Genomic DNA, 17,636 nt, shown 5'->3' on the forward strand with positions numbered 1-17,636 from the left:
GTGCTGTGATGAAAGCAGCAGAGGATTACAACATGGATATCAAAGAAGAAGAAACATTGTGCTGTGATGAAAGCAGCAGAGGATTACAACATGGATAAGAAGAAGAAACATTGTGCTGTGATGAAAGCAGCAGAGGATTACAACATGGATAAGAAGAAGAAACATTGTGCTGTGATGGAAGCAGCAGAGGATTACAACATGGATATCAAAGAAGAAGAAACATTGTGCTGTGATGAAAGCAGCAGAGGATTACAACATGGATAAGAAGAAGAAGAAACATTGTGCTGTGATGAAAGCAGTAGAGGATTACAACATGGATAAGAAGAAGAAACATTGTGCTGTGATGAAAGCAGCAGAGGATTACAACATGGATATCAAAGAAGAAGAAACATTGTGCTGTGATGAAAGCAGCAGAGGATTACAACATGGATATCAAAGAAGAAGAAACATTGTGCTGTGATGAAAGCAGTAGAGGATTACAACATGGATATCAAAGAAGAAGAAACATTGTGCTGTGATGAAAGCAGCAGAGGATTTCAACATGGATATCAAAGAAGAAGAAACATTGTGCTGTGATGAAAGCAGCAGAGGATTACAACATTGATATCAAAGAAGAAGAAACATTGTGCTGTGATGAAAGCAGCAGAGGATTACAGCATGGATATCAAAGAAGAAGAAACATTGTGCTGTGATGAAAGCAGCAGAGGATTACAACATGGATAAGAAGAAGAAGAAACATTGTGCTGTGATGGAAGCAGCAGAGGATTACAACATGGATATCAAAGAAGAAGAAACATTGTGCTGTGATGAAAGCAGCAGAGGATTACAACATGGATATCAAAGAAGAAGAAACATTGTGCTGTGATGAAAGCAGCAGAGGATTACAGCATGGATATCAAAGAAGAAGAAACATTGTGCTGTGATGAAAGCAGCAGAGGATTACAACATGGATATCAAAGAAGAAGAAACATTGTGCTGTGATGAAAGCAGCAGAGGATTACAACATGGATATCAAAGAAGGAGAAACATTGTGCTGTGATGAAAGCAGCAGAGGATTACAACATGGATAAGAAGAAGAAGAAACATTGTGCTGTGATGGAAGCAGCAGAGGATTACAACATGGATATCAAAGAAGAAGAAACATTGTGCTGTGATGAAAGCAGCAGAGGATTACAACATGGATATCAAAGAAGAAGAAACATTGTGCTGTGATGAAAGCAGCAGAGGATTACAGCATGGATATCAAAGAAGAAGAAACATTGTGCTGTGATGAAAGCAGCAGAGGATTACAACATGGATATCAAAGAAGAAGAAACATTGTGCTGTGATGAAAGCAGCAGAGGATTACAACATGGATAAGAAGAAGAAGAAACATTGTGCTGTGATGAAAGCAGCAGAGGATTACAACATGGATATCAAAGAAGAAGAAACATTGTGCTGTGATGAAAGCAGCAGAGGATTACAACATGGATAAGAAGAAGAAGAAACATTGTGCTGTGATGAAAGCAGCAGAGGATTACAACATGGATATCAAAGAAGAAGAAACATTGTGCTGTGATGAAAGCAGTAGAGGATTACAACATGGATAAGAAGAAGAAACATTGTGCTGTGATGAAAGCAGCAGAGGATTACAACATGGATATCAAAGAAGAAGAAACATTGTGCTGTGATGAAAGCAGCAGAGGATTACAACATGGATAAGAAGAAGAAACATTGTGCTGTGATGGAAGCAGCAGAGGATTACAACATGGATATCAAAGAAGAAGAAACATTGTGCTGTGATGAAAGCAGCAGAGGATTACAACATGGATAAGAAGAAGAAACATTGTGCTGTGATGAAAGCAGCAGAGGATTACAACATGGATATCAAAGAAGAAGAAACATTGTGCTGTGATGAAAGCAGCAGAGGATTACAACATGGATAAGAAGAAGAAGAAACATTGTGCTGTGATGAAAGCAGCAGAGGATTACAACATGGATAAGAAGAAGAAACATTGTGCTGTGATGGAAGCAGCAGAGGATTACAACATGGATATCAAAGAAGAAGAAACATTGTGCTGTGATGAAAGCAGCAGAGGATTACAACATGGATATCAAAAGCAAGTGGGCATTGCAAGATCATTAACTGCAGTCATTTTTAAGAACAATGATTCCCAATTGTGGCGTGGGGAGTGGCAGGAAGATATGAACACATTTTACTACCATGTCACTGTTTCAATTCAAGCCCAGGGTGGTAGCCACTGTTTCAATGTGAGCACTGCTACTGGTCTACGTGAAATGCATGGGTGATCTTGGACCATTTTCTACTGAGATGGTGGTCACTTATTGATACCCGTACCTTCGCAAATGGCACCATTTCAGAAGTCTACAAGTATTGGATTTGTACATGTATTTTTCATGTTTAAACCATGACTTATCATGTTTAATCATTGCCAGCCCACGATTGGTAAATTGCACCACATTTCAAAACATGGTTATACATCTCAGCTGGAAACAATCATGGAGTACAATGGTACCATGGCTTATAAAATGTTTGCTGATTAAAAATGTCTTTAAATTATTTGGTAAATTATTATACAGGGGCTCTTTAAGTGAGCATTGCAACTGCTCAAATATTGCACTAGATCAGATGTACAAACTTTTTGGCTGATTACCAGGGAGCTCTTACAAGACAAAAAAAACTAACAGTAGCAATTACACTAATACATTGTTTTCATTAGTTTTCAATAGCTAATGTTTATAACACAAATTAAATGTTGTTGTATTTTGACTGTACACTCTTGCTACATTTGGCTGCTTCTGTTTAAGACTACAGATTGCCCCTACAGTCTTTTCAAGCCCAGTAAAAACCTTAAATGGGATACTTCAAGAAATATATTGTGAAACTCAATGAGCTATGTACTGTATGGCTCAAGAGTTATCAGTTGGACAGCCCTGCACTAGACGGCAATAACAATATTTGTACTTGATGGCGATGATAACAAGATGACAATAACAATAATTTTAAAAAGGTAAAAGATCATTAAAAAAATCATATAGCATGTTTTTGAAGAAATTTACACTTTAGCTTTTGTGATAGTCTTTTTATTAGCTGTGACTAACTGACTTTTAAAAATATACTGAAACACAAAGCCAAAGTAAACAAAATTAACAGACTTTAAATCAACCCTTAAATCATTTTAAAGTATTTTTACAGGGGCAATTACTCAAATATTGGGTTATTTCATTTTTTTATATTTTCTGTGTTAAAAACTTTAAGGGGGTTACTCTTTTGTAATAGCTTTCTGCCACAGACCTACGTAACCCAGGATATATAAAAAAGAAACTTGATCTTAAATATATTTTCACTAGATGTGCTGGCTCTTAGTTCAATTAAGACACTGATCAAGCCTGTTGTACACATGTCTTCTGCATTGCAGCATTCTGACCAAATGCAGGAAAACAGTGTTATAAATGTATAAAAAAAGCTTTATATTACATCAAGGTCTAGTGAAAGACTGGTTTGTATAATATAAAATTTGTCTCTAGGTATCCTGTTCCTGTTGATTACAAACTGTGTCTTTTGGTTATACCTGGTGTCAAAATATATTCACGGAACAGGAGCAAGGGCTGCGAGGGGTAGCCCTTGGGAATTCTGTGCTTGTGATTTTAGGAGGATTACATGGAGAGCCGCCCTCACAGACATGAGACCGAACCTATTTGTCTCTAGTGCTGGGAAGCAAGCCTTACTTCCCCCAAGGGGAAAATGATGAAAAGGATAGAGGATACATTTGAGAATTACTAGAAGTCGCCCCGACTAACAAGGAATGCCTACACTTTGGGAGATCGGCACGGCCAGACCTCCGAGACAGAGCCACACAGGGCAACAAGAATTCTGAAATTGAGAAGGAAATGAACATGCAAAGGGGCCAGAGAGGAACACTGGCATAAATGAAAGCAAGTTGTCAGTAAATAATTCAGGATTTCCCTCTGGCTTAGGGAGAACTGCCCTCTCTGAGGTGAGACCGAACCGATCGACCTCCAAGGCCGGGGAGCATGTATGCTGCCCTGTGGCAAGGTGCCCGTCCTTTTATTATTTATGTGTTGTTGTTGTTGTTGTTGTTGTTGTTGTTGTTGTTATTATTCTAATAAATTGTATTTGTGTGCGGACGGACGAAAGCGGTCCAACATTATTATTTATTATTTGAGAGTGGCGAAAAGCTGGTCTTGTACAATGTGGTTGGCATGGATGGGGTTGAATCCCCCATCCTAAGTAGCTTGTGGGAATGTGCCTGGAGACTTAATAAGGTAATTATTTAATGGGTAATTAAGGCTCCAGCCACAGTATAAAAGACCCACTCCGGGCTCAGAGCGGAGGAGAGTATTAGAGAGAGTTAAGGAAGTAAGAGCGAATGCTACCAGCCAGTGAACAAGGTACTCATTTTTATAATAAGAGTTATTTGTTAGTGTTTATTTTTACTTTGGCCAGTGTGCCCTTTATTTTTGTGTTTTGTATAAACTGTTTGTTTATTTTTGTTTATTAATAAAATAGTGAGCACCGTAGCGCTTCAGTTTCACCCATACGTCCTGTGTTTTTGGTTTTCTTTTCCTGGTCTGATGTCACCACTGCAGCCCTCACTGTCATATGCTCCCATGGGGAACAAGTGATAGAAAACAGAGATTTGAGAAAAATGCACGGTAGAAGGATTGTTAAGATAGATTTGGCCGGAGTTCCCCTCTGGTTCTTGGAGAACCTTCCTCTCGGAGGTCGCCAGCTTGGCTGGGCCTAAGGTTGGGAAGGGAATGTCACTTGACCCCAGAGGGAGACCGTTGAAGTGGTGTTTTGGAGGAGGAGGGAGGGGAAGGTGAAAAACGCAGAAACCAGAGAATGAGAATGAGTGTTCGGCCCAGGGCTTAAATAGGGAGGTTAATGGATAGATTGGCTAGATTAACTAGGGAGGAGGCCTTGCACCTGCTCCTCAAATAACACCCAGTGGTTACAAAACAATTTAACATTGAACAGTGATCTGATGGTTCTGTTTCAGTTTTAATCTTGATGGATTTGTTGGCAGACACTTGTTTTAAATTGTTCCTACAATAGGAACATTCATGTTGTTTTGGTTGAATTTGTAGCTACATTACCCAATTAGTACTTGTATTGTTTTTTTTAGTGCCACATGCCTGATTACATCCAATAGATTAAATATATTTTTTACATAAACTGTTTTCCTTTTTTTTGCAAAGCACATACAAGTTTACTGCATGATTTTGTAGTTTACTTTGCTTTCACCCTGAACATACTGTAACAAAGGGCTGGCGTTGGGACTTTGTTTGTGTGTGTATGTGCTTGAACTATTCTTGCACTAAACAGTGTTGCTTGGCATAGTTGTGGCCTCATTATTGTGTCTAATGATAATGATTAAGCTGAAAATGCTGCTTAAATCCTGGTTGTGTGTGCTCTGTCAAACAGAAATACATAAATAAATAATTTAGTTTCCTTTCAAAAGCTAACTATTTTGACATATACAGATACAAATACTGCAATGTAAACCAACCAACTATCATAAATGTGATTGACTGATCAATGCAGATCATGCCATGCTTTTTTACAAGATACTTTGACCAGTCTGAAAAACTTTCAAGTAAAATCTGGCATCGAAACATACCTCTGTATCCACTTTGATGTCTTACGACACATGGATTCTTTGACCCACACACCGACCATTTAATGACTGTTCATGAGCAGCAATATCAGGACATGAGCAGCAATATCGGGACATGAGAAGCAATATCAGGACATGAGCAGCAAGGTAAGCTTCAGTTGATACCGTCTTTGCTTTCCCAATGGGAGTAACCAACATAAATAAGAATTCAATTTGTGTAACATAAGGGCTTATTTAAAAGAATTGCATTCCATAGTGTATGTACAGTATAAACTTACTGTGCTAAACTGTAGCAAGAAGAAAAGTGTCCTTACCTTATCCCGAATGCCTTGTCGCATTGTTTCCCGTTCGGCTTCCATTTTTTGATATTTTGCCTTCCTTTCCTCTTCTTCCTGCCGAAGGGCTTCTTGTCTTTCTTCCTCCTTCTTTTCAGCATCAGGATCTTTCTCTTCATCACCCCCCAACATCTTTCCCATGTCTTTGGTGGCCCCTATAGAACAAAGTAAACATAACACAAAATTGTTATTCAAATAAGCTAAAAGCAATGGAAATATAAAGCTGCAGTTACACCGGTAGTTAAGAAGGTCTCGTGCCAAAGCTTCTCAACCTTCTGAATGTGTCCTAACCCTGACACACACCTGTATGTTTGATCACTGCCCATAACGAGAGCACTTTTCATAACTATCAAGTCACATTCACCTTGATTTGGGAAATCTCACTAGATTGAGTTTTTTAGTATGACATTAACAAGTTAAAAACCTAAGGATATTTTTTAGATGTTATTTCAGAATTCTGATATTAATCCCAGTTTTAATTTATAAAACATGTTTGCTATTGTCTTCATTATCATTATATATGTACAGTACTGTTTTTGTAATCAAGTGGGATTTTATATCCCTGTTTCTGAAACTAAAGGCACAACACAAATAAAGGAAAACACTGCAGAAACCATTGTTTCTGATATATCTATTGACTGCACAAAAGTGTTTTCTTCAAGATCAATATGTCATTGTAATTTAGTAGGACAATGCTTAAACAGCTAATCTAAAGCAACCATACAAAGTTGAAAATTGTATCTGGTATATAACTCATTTTACCAAGAAAAATAGGAGACCTAGAAACCTAGAAACAATTTGCCTAGAAAACAAGTGTGCCAGTATTGTTTACAGAGGATGCAGCAAATGTGTTGCTAGGACAGCCATACAATTAAATAGGCAGTGCTAGATTGTGTGCAACATTTAGTTGTATGGATCCAATCACCATTTTGTCAGGAAATGGTAGAGAATAATTATGAGTAGATTTTCCAAAACTTAACAAGCATGAAAAGCCAGGAGACCAGATTAGAAAATTAGTGGCACCCTTGGTCTGTTTGAAAGCAAAAATGAATGCTCCAAAATAACCGATTCCCTTTCAGGGTTTGTTTTAATTGAACCCACCTAAGGAAGAAACAAACTATAGTCCTCAAATACTTTATATTACAACTACATTAAATTCCATTTGCTTTTATTAATGACACTCACTTTTTGTATTACCTTTTTTTTTTAACTCAAACATCTTTTCTGAGCATCACACAGAATGATATCCTCACTTATTACAGAAAGAGATGCAGTTCATTCTGACTGTGATTTATCTTAACTTTTGGCACATTTGTAAGCTTAGCATCTATTTTATGTAGTAAATCTAATTAAAACAAGAGTTTTGCCACAGTTTCTAATTCATTATGTGAAATGTATTTAATTTGCACATTAATGAAGTACACTGCTGCTGCATATTAATATGGCAGTCTTCCACTGATTATTATTATTATTATTATTATTATTATTATTATTATTATTATTTATTTCTTAGCAGACACCCTTATCCAGGGCGACTTACAGTCATAAACAAAAATACATTTCAAGAATCACAATACAAGTATTACTACAATTAAGAGTAAGATAAAATACAATGACTTCGGTTCTAGCAAGTACAAGTATATGACAAAATACGATTCAATAACGGAGCAGATAACAGTGTCATAGTTACATCAGGATATAATTAAATACAAAATACTACAGATTAAATAACACTTGTGACAGATTACAGTACTCAGTAAAGTACAGGATTAAATGCAGTAAAATAGTAGCAGATAAGAGCAAGTAAAGCGCATTAAGTGTCCAGAGGGAAAAGAGGAGTTCTATAGGTACTGTCTGAAGAGGTGAGTCTTGAGGAGGCGCCGGAAGTTGGTCAGGGACTGGGCAGTCCTGACATCTGTAGGATGTGTGGTAGATTCCAGAGGAATGGAGATAGAGAGATCAGAGGAGGAGGAGGAGGGAAAGAAAAGGAGGTCAGAGTTAGAGAGGCTGAGTTTGAGGTGATGCAAGTCCATCCAGGAGGAGATAGCAGACAGACAGGTAGAGATACGGGAGGGGATGGTGGAGTCAGAGGAGGGAAGGAGAGGAAAATCTGAGCATCATCAGCATAAAAATGGTATGAGAAACCATAGGATGTGATGAGGGGGCCCAGGGAGCGGGTGTGGACAGAAAACAGGAGAGAACCCAAGACTGACCCTTGGGGGACTCCTGTTGAGAGAGGGCGAGGTGTGGAGGTTGCTCCATGCCAGGTTACCTGGTAAGAGCGGTTGGAGAGGTAGGAGGAGAACCAGGCCAGAGCAGTGCCAGAGATTCCCAGGTCAGCGAGAGAGGATAGAAGAATAGAGTGATCGACAGTATCAAAGGCAGCAGATCAAGGAGAATTAGGACAGAGGAGAGAGAGGCAGCTCGGGCAGAGTTTAGTGAGTTAGTGACATACAGGAGGGCGGTTTCAGTGAAGTGAGCAGAGCAGAAGCCAGACTGGAGAGGGTCGAGCAGAGAGTGGTTGGACAGGAAAGCAGAGAGCTGGTGGTGTACAGCCCGCTCAAGGGTTTTGGAGAGGAAGGGTAGGAGGGAGACAGGACGGTAATTCTGGAGGGAGATGGGGTCAAGTGTAGGTTTTTTGAGGAGGGGAGTGATAGAGGCTTGTTTGAAGGCAGAGGGAAAGAGACCAGAAAGGAGAGAGGTGTTGAGAAGGGAGGAGATGAAGGGAAGTAGAGCAGGAGCAGCAGCTTGAAAGAGGTGAGTGGGGAAGGGGGTCCAGGGCACACGTGGTGAGTTTGTGACCCTGGAGCAGGGTGGAGAGGTCAGAGTCTGAGAGGGGAGAGAAGGTGGAGAAGGAGGGTGAGTTAGTAGGGGATGCAGTGGGTGTAGGGGTTGGAGCAGGAGGGGTGGGGCGGAGGGAGAGGTGTTAAAGAGTTTGCGGATATCTGAGATTTTAGAAGAGAAGAAAGAGGCAGTCATCAGAGGAGATAGAGGAGGGGGGGTTAGGAGGGAGGAGAAGGTAGAGAATAGTTTAGGTGGATTGTTAGTGGAGGCTTGGATTATAGATTGGAAATAAGAACATTTATGAGTGGAGAGAGTAGAGGAGAAGGAGGAGAGGAGAGAGCGGTAGAAGTCTAGGGCAGCAGGGAGTTTGGTTCTCTTCCATTTCTTTTCAGCAGATCACAGTGTGGTTCTTTCTGAGCGGAGCACAGAGGAGAGCCAGGTTTGGGGAGGGGAGGGGCGAGCAGGTCGGGAGGTGAGGGGACAGAGGGAGTCGAGGGAGGAGGTGAGGGAGGAGAAGCAGAGTTTACAGAGAGTTGGGAGAATGAGTCGATAGGAGGGAGGAGAGAGAGAGCGGTGGAGGCAAGGACAGAGGGGAGGTTACAGTGAGAGGTGACAGTGGGGGTAGGAGGAGCAGGGAGAGAGGGGAGAGACAGAGAAAAAGAGATGAAATAGTGATCAGAGAGGTCCAGGGGGGTGACAGAGAGGGTGGAAGGGCAGCAGGCCCTAGAGAAGGTGAGGTCCAGTTGATGGCCAGCTTTGTGGGTGGGGGGGGGGGGGGGGGTGGAGAGAGACAGGAGTGAAGGAGAGGGAGGAATCCGGCAGAGTGGCTGGGGTTGGAGAGATGGATATTGAAATCACCTAACAGGACAGTTGGGGTAGACAGAGAGGGGAGGGAGGAGAGAAGATAGTCAAGTTCATCGAGAAAGTGAGCGAGAGGTCCAGGGGGACGGTACAGTACAATTAGCAGGAGTTGACAGGGAGAGGTTAGTTGGATAGCATGAAATTCAAAGGTGTTAACAGAGAGTGAGGAGAGGTTGGAGGGGACAGAAAAGAGTAAGGAGGGAGAGAGGAGAAGACCAGTCCCACCTCCCCGTCCAGTGAGACGCGGGGTATGGGACAGGACGTAGAAAGAGGACAGGGCGGCAGGAGTTACAGTGTTACCAGGGGACAGCCAGGTTTCAGTGAGAGCAAGGTAATCGAGAGAGAAGTGGGAGGCAAAGGCAGAGATGAAATCCGCTTTGTTAGCAGAAGAGTGAGAGTGAGAGGACAGAACAGGGATGTGAGAGACAGTCATAGCAGGACAGGCGAGACAAATAGGCACAGTGGGAGTGGGAGCGGTGCGGGGGGAGGGTACAGACTTCCCCCCCCACCACTTCATATTCATATACACCCAAACTTGGGGCTATACTTATTAATCGTGTGTAAAAATATTACTTAAATTGTTTGTATGCAAACACAATTAAATTCTGATTTATCAATCTTGAGTAAGGCACTCAAGATGTTGCCCAGTTTATGTTGGCACGTGTTTTGGACAGTAATCCGTTGCGTATCCGACTGCGGTGGGACCAGAGTAAGTGTAGAAAAGTAAAAAGGCAGATCAATGAATCCTGTTTTAAATATCATTATACACAGCTGTAACAATTACTATATTCACACAATTATTGTTTTGAGATTCAGCTTTTATTAGGGAGCTCCCCTAAATCCCTTGTTTAGAAAGATACAGGGTATTAATGCTTGTGACAGAGTAGCTGTCTGCCATGTGGGTGCATGCATTCGATGCTGAGTGACAGGCAGGAGATCGAGATGGAGGTTGAAGTTGATATGCCCCGCAGGCGTACAGGATTTATTTACATATCAACACACTGAACGGCTCAAGTGACACTACCAGCAATGGTTGCACACGGAGCACATACAACACAGTGTACAAAAACTTTGGTAGGATCTACAATCTTTTAACTAATCTTCTCTGTTCAATAATAAACTAATGTTGCTGAAGAGATTGATCATGGCGAATAAACGGTTAGGGCGGATATGTGACGGGCAGATACATGACGGATTACTGTAATAGGTGTTAATAAATCTCAATGTTACTAAAGTTGTTCGCACGTGGAATTTGCATTTAAATGCCCCCATTTAGCCATATATGGCAAACTTAACCGTATAAAATAATACATTGACGCTACATGTATCTGACATAATATTACAACACAGCGAAAAGGCAAGAAAAAATGATTTACAGATGCCAAAATAGAAGCGATTGTATCTGAAGTAGAGGCAAAATAAAAATAAAACACTATTTGGTTTGCTCAGCAGCGGGCTGACTAGTCAGGGAAAGAAAGCTGCCTGGCAGCAAATAGTGAACTCAGTGAATGCCAAGGAACATGGAATTCACTCCTGTCACAGCCAGCCACATCCTCCACCCGCTCCCCCAGAGTCTGTCAGAGGCTGTGCTGAAAAAACAGGATGACATTAATAAAATAGTTAACTTTTTTTCATTCTAAAAGCTAAAGTCAGTCAGAAGTGCAAAACTTAAATCCAAGATGGCCACTGGGCAGGAAATGTAGTCGAATTTGGTGCATAAAAAATAATTTGTACACTTTTAAAACATTTTATTTAAAATGTTAATTTCAGATATGTTTAAGTTAAGTAAAAACTACTGATAATAACCTATTTAGGGTTGTGTTTGTTAAAAAAAAAAAAAAAAAGTTTGACCACCTGTGGCAAGGTGTGTTGCAGTGCACAGGAGAGGTGATGCAGTGTTCAAGATAACGACAGACAACAAAGTACTGGTGAAATGGTGGTTTTAATTTGGAATCCAATAGTCTGATGACAACAGTAAACAATAAATTGAGGACTGGCAGTGCACAACGATGTGTACTGCTCAGCTAAATAAACACGGGGTTCAGTCCCGAAATAATAAGCACAGTATTTAAACACATACCATACACAAACACGAGTCCAAGTCCACGGTGAATGCTATTAGTGCTCGTGGTACAAATACAGTTTATCTTTGAACAATAGTGCAGTGTGGTCCGGGATTGTGCTGGCGTGTAGCGACTGCTCTGGGTCATGTTAGCCATCTCATAAATAACAAACCGTATAATTAGAACCGACAAAACAAACAAACACTAAACACTCACGGTTATTTTACAATTGTCCTTCAACGGTTCTCTTAACCATAAACAAAGGAACAGATCACCTAGCCACGTCCCCTATTTGTACCTTCAGTCACGCCCCCTTGGATAGCGAGTGCAGCCGTTTCTCCTCCAATCCGTAGTTGTCACATCGCTTTCCCTCTGGGGCAATGACTTAATGTACCGCAGCTGTGTCTCTGTCACACCACCCTAGTATGATTTACAGTCTTGGTTAAGGTCTTCCCAACAGTCTTTAACCCAGGTGCAAACGGTGGTTAGTTCTGGTCACCTAAGGTTTCCATTTGGTGTGAAAGCACGCTCATCTCAGGATAACCAATCCACCCATTTCTGTCTGATACGATCCTTAAACAGCTTGCTAATTCCAACATCTAGTGGCTGCAAAATGCTTGTCATGCTACCAGGGATTACTGCCACATCTGTGTTACAGTCCTTTAGTTTTTTACGCACAGAATCATGCAGAGGACCATTAAATGAATCACAAAGCCTTATTTTTCATTTGCACCCCCGGCTTTCTGTTCCATGCAGTTTTCACCCTCTCCTTTATCCCTTGCTCCTCCATCCATTCTTTAACATGTCAAGTGTGTTTTCCTTAACCTCTCAAAGCCCCAGCCCCTCACAGACAATTTCCGCCTGGGAGGCTGTGCCCTTAAATAAATCACAATATCTTCCAAAGTATAGACAGCACAGGCATGGTTCAGGGCTTGAATTCAAGGTAACCCTTTGGGCATCAAGACTAAAACCTCAGGTGTGATAAAAGTCTTACTCAGTACCACACTGGAAGGAGATATCCAGAAAAAATACATAAAAAAACAACAAACGCTTTTCATTTTTTTATGTTCTATAGTCATTTTTTCAACTTGTAGCATATGAAAAGAGCCAGATTTTTTTCCAGTGCTTCACCAACATGTCTAATATACTGGGTAAAAATTTGGAACTGTTTGAACAAAGGGATCAAATTCTACAGGAGTTTTTACAAAGCTAAGCCCAAGGGTCCCCAAACCTCTCCAAAAATAAACATTGTGTAAATCTTTATGTCAATTGATATACTAAGTTCTAAAGGGGATGTTATCTTCTGTCACCTCACAGGCTAGCCATTGCCACAAGCATTTGCCTTTGAAAGGTTTTTTTTTTTTTTTTTTTTTTTTTTTTCCCTTATCTCATTCAAGAGGTGGGCGTGTTTGTTTGCACATCAATTACTCTGTGATGTATTGGGTTACAAACACAGTAAAGGCATGAATGGAACGCTTGTGACCTCCCCTACAACGTGATCAGGGAGATTTCATCGTCATGAAGGTTGTAAGACCACAGCAGCAAAACGCAAGCTAGTCGATTGCTTTTGTTTTGAATGCATGGGGGTACTAGACACATTGCGAATGGGATATCTCAGCGGTGAAATGACGGATTCGAAAAATTCCTTCGCTGTTTGACGGTAGGAAAACAACGATTTTGATATCGAGTCAGCTTTTTTCTCTTTTGCTTTTGTAATAATATTAAAAATGAGTTATGAAATATAATATTTACGTGCAGTTCCGTGTTCCGCCGGCGGGACAAGAGGGGCGTAAAAGGTTTGTTGTTGTGTTTTCCTTAATGTCATTGTGTGTTCATTAATGTCATTGTGTGTTCCTTAATGTTGTTGTGTTTTCATTGATGTTGCAGTGTTTTCCTTGATGTCTTTGTGTTTTTCTTTTTGTGTTTGTGTTTTGCACTTCAGGGCCACCGTAGTTTGTATCTATGAAACAAAATGTAAAGAAAAAAACAATTAAAGCTAAAGCTACCCCGAGACCTCCCTCCCATAATTCCACAATACAGCAACGATTTATATACAAACCCACGATCCTCACCACTCAACATTTTGACATTTATATCGAATTATGTAGAGGGCAACATGCCTCACTTCACGACATTGTACTGCCAGCTGACATATTAAAATAGGTTTTTAATTTGTCGATTGGGTCCATTTTTTCCCTGCTCCCTCTGCTAAAATCTGCAGTCTTGCCGCATCAATATTCGCGCCGCATTCAGTGTGAACACAAAAAATCCGCTTGCAGCCTAAGCCACCCACACTGTCCACAAATAAGCAATGCTGCTTTCTTAATGAATGAACCTGACATTTAAATGTAACAATCTAGTAAAGTTAGAACTACAAAAAAAAAAAAAACACACAGTATATTTTTAATAAAAATTATTTGACTCAACTTTGTGGTCAAATGTGTACAGTACTTGTTGGGATGTTTAAAAAAAAAAAAGTGAAGTTTACTGTTTAGAAGCATTTGAAGATAAACTTTCCCTGACAAAGAATGTAATGATTTTTTTTTTCTTTTGATGTTAGTTTTTCTAACCTAGTTTGCTATTTACCATATTTACATTTTTTCTTTTAGATTTAAATGCTATATATATATATATATATATATATATATATATATATATATATATATATATATATATATATATATTTTTTTTTTTTTTTACTAGATTTGAACAGTAGCAATATTAATTATTTATTGGACATGTACAACCCACTGATTTGTGAAACTATTAAAACATGAAGATTGTCAGATATGTTTATAATGATATAAATGGAATGCTTATGTATGAGATGATCTGTACAATATTTTATTATTATTTTAAAATAAAATACAGACTGTAAATCTCATGGCAATGTGTTTATGTATTAATTAATGTATGTATTTATTTTTTAGTGAGAGTAGTGCAGAGAAAGAATGTTGTACTTCAAATAAAAAAAAAACACATCAGGGTATGAACCACGGATCAGTCTGCTGCAGCAGTGCTCCAGCTAGCCATCAGGGGGATGTTAAATCAGGTATATAATACAAATAAACACAAGAAAGAACATATTTTGTCTTTGTTGAATTTGAGGAGCCTACAGTAAACATTGCATGCATTTTGGTAGAAAAGCAGTACAAAATGCAGAGAAACATGACAGGTTATACACAAGTCCTTTAAAAATCTGGTGTTCAGCAGTTACACAACTGAAAGAACATCAAGAAAAATCTGAATTCCACAAAGCAGCAGTAATAGTTGGCAATGATTTTGTATCTGTGGTGCAACAAACTAAAACACCTGTACATCAGGAGTTGGATTCAGCTTATAGAGAAATAATTTAAAAAACATGCAAAAGCTATTTTTACATTTGAATAACTCCCAAGTATTGCTTATTATAGTTGTACTCTTAATATGTTACTTAAAATTTACGAGCAAATGTGTTCCAAACTGCACTAAAACAAACATTTCATTAAAGTATGTTATAAATTTGTTGAGGTGAGGTGGGGTCACAGGGAACCTTTTGTGTATCTTGAAGAATTTAGTGAACCAGTCAAGCTACAAGGCTAGACCCGCCCCTGTTAATCACTAATTGATTGATTGTGTTCACAGTTAAATAAAACAAGTCCTACAAGTTATATTCTACTTTTTTGGGTGTTTTGTGCGACGGGGAGGGGGAAATTAGATTTTTAAGAAGGATAAATAGATTTTTCTAGCATTTTGTCCCTTGGACAGCAAGTTTTGTTTAAAAAATTGCTCACCCCTGGTGCAGTCTATAGCACCAATGGTACTGGGAAATGCAGCAATTAATTGAAAATCCCTTTTTAGTTCAGTCTGCTGTCTGTCATTATAAGGAAACTGAATGTACTGAGGACAAAGGGCAAAAAAACATTTATAGTGAAAATGTTTACGTGTTAATAGGCTACACCGTCTGTTTCTACTTATTATATTATTTTGCAATTCACAGTGCAGAAAGGACTAACAACAGCAACATTGCTTTCTATTTAGTTTGTAACAATTATAATATCAGTCTAACCTTACATTCCCCCACACACAGGCTTCTGCCCTGCCACATGGTCTTTATACTCTTTGGGGGGATCTTCCTCCACAGGACCTTTTACCTGTCTTAATGGAATTAGTCCCACAGAGGAAACAAATGTGACATATTGGGAGAGATTTATCAAGGTCTGCGTGAGAGCTGTACCATTTTTAAAGGAAAATAAAATTGTTGATGTTATAAAGCAAGCAACAAAAGGACTATTTGAAGGACTTTATAATTTTGTTACTCGTTTTGGGATTTATTATTATCATTAAATTATTTCCCTGTCATAATCAGGGCCATAGCCAGCCATGAAAAATGTGTTTGCATTATAAGAGCACTCATTAAAATGCAGAGCTATTCATTTTATCTGCCATCGTCATTCTGCACGTTACTCACTGAAGTCTTAATTAATCGAGTCGTTTCACTTTTTAAGAAAAATGGAGTCAGCAAAAAACATATTTAAAGGCAGGTACATTCATCAGAATGTACCTGCCATTCATCAGGAGGGGGTTACATTAGCTCCCAATAAAAACTGACTAAATTAGTAGGGTGGTTGCCGGGTCTCAAATAATTGCCTGGATAATATGCGCCGGGTCTGCTGGCAAATATTGTAAATAAACAGTGGGTCTCTATTAAACACTGGGTCTTTGTCATTGCCATTGAAGCTGAGGAAGATGAGGAGGAGCTTTAGCTTAATGAACTACTAATAAGTAACAGCGATGAAATAATAATAATAGAAAACGTCATTTAAGGTAGGCCTACATGTAATGCATATTTGTTTAAAGCAGTTATTACATTAAAAGTTTTGATCATTTTAAGTGTGCTGAAAGTAAGCTAGATACAAACCTCTTGGTGTATTTTAACATGTTTTATTGTATTAACAATGTACAAGTTTGAGATTAAACAATACATTATTTTTGATAATGATAGTTAATGCTTTTATTGTTCATATTTAAAAACATTTGAGACGTTTGTATTATTATTATTATTATTATTATTATTATTATTATTATTATTATTATTATTATTATTATTATTATTAATAATAATAACAATTGTAGATCTAATTCCGTTTTTAAATACAAATTCGTTCTTCTGCTTGTTCATTTTCCAACATTTTGCATACCATATCCTTGTTAACACTAGTGCATATCAAAATTGCATTACGATGTTGCTACAAGGTTGTGTTTTAGTGACTTCTCAATGACCGCATGAAGCTAGTGATCTAATATAAACGCCGGTCTCAAATAATCGCTGGTCTCCAATACGCACTGGGTCTGCTTGCAAATATTGTAAATAAACACCAGAGGCGTCCACAAACTTGTTTCTGGCAGTCAGGGACCTGTGACTTCAATCCAGGGTACACATTCTTCTCAATATTTGTTGAGGCTAGTCATAATCGCATGGGTAGAGGATACTGTGGGCTGTGAGAAGATCATGGAGTGTGTGTGGCAGCCCATGAGGAAAGTACAGGGATCTAGGCCTCTGGCTCCAGTTGATGTTTCTTGGTTCGACTGTGAATTATGCGTACGGCCTCCTTCATTGACTTGAACTTTGCACTGCTTGGTGAGCGAATGGGAAGCCTTAATTGAAAGTAAATGACAACACAGAAGGATGTTGATTGTAAGTGTTATAGAAACAAGAAATTAGTGTTTAACTGTATTTCATACAATTAAACACTAAACAAAAAAATGTAATTGTAATTTAACTCATTGTAATAGAAGTTTTACTGTAGTGTACAGTTGCATACTCTATGTACTCTGTCCCTCTCCCTATCAGTTCCTATGCTATTAGGTAGCAAAGAAGCTTAACTACATTCCAACTGTCCTGTATAGTGAAGTTGGACCTCTAATATTCCACTTCTGGGATAGCATTAAAATGGAATTTGTATAGGATC

The 17,636-nt window shown here is 39.0% G+C and overlaps 1 protein-coding gene across 4 annotated transcripts in view; it reads right to left on the bottom strand.

Moving 5' to 3' along the window:
* Nucleotides 1–17,636, bottom strand: part of LOC117409441 (complexin-1-like) — a 60,021-nt gene that overhangs the window by 26,205 nt on the left and 16,180 nt on the right. For all 4 annotated transcript variants that reach the window (XM_058996628.1, XM_058996630.1, XM_058996627.1 and 1 more), the window contains one exon: nt 5,957–6,132. In XM_058996628.1, the coding sequence (XP_058852611.1) occupies nt 5,957–6,132 (176 nt within the window). The remainder of the gene's footprint in view (nt 1–5,956; nt 6,133–17,636) is intronic.

This window comes from Acipenser ruthenus, chromosome 2 (assembly GCF_902713425.1).
Source record: "Acipenser ruthenus chromosome 2, fAciRut3.2 maternal haplotype, whole genome shotgun sequence".
Lineage (NCBI taxonomy): Eukaryota > Metazoa > Chordata > Actinopteri > Acipenseriformes > Acipenseridae > Acipenser > Acipenser ruthenus.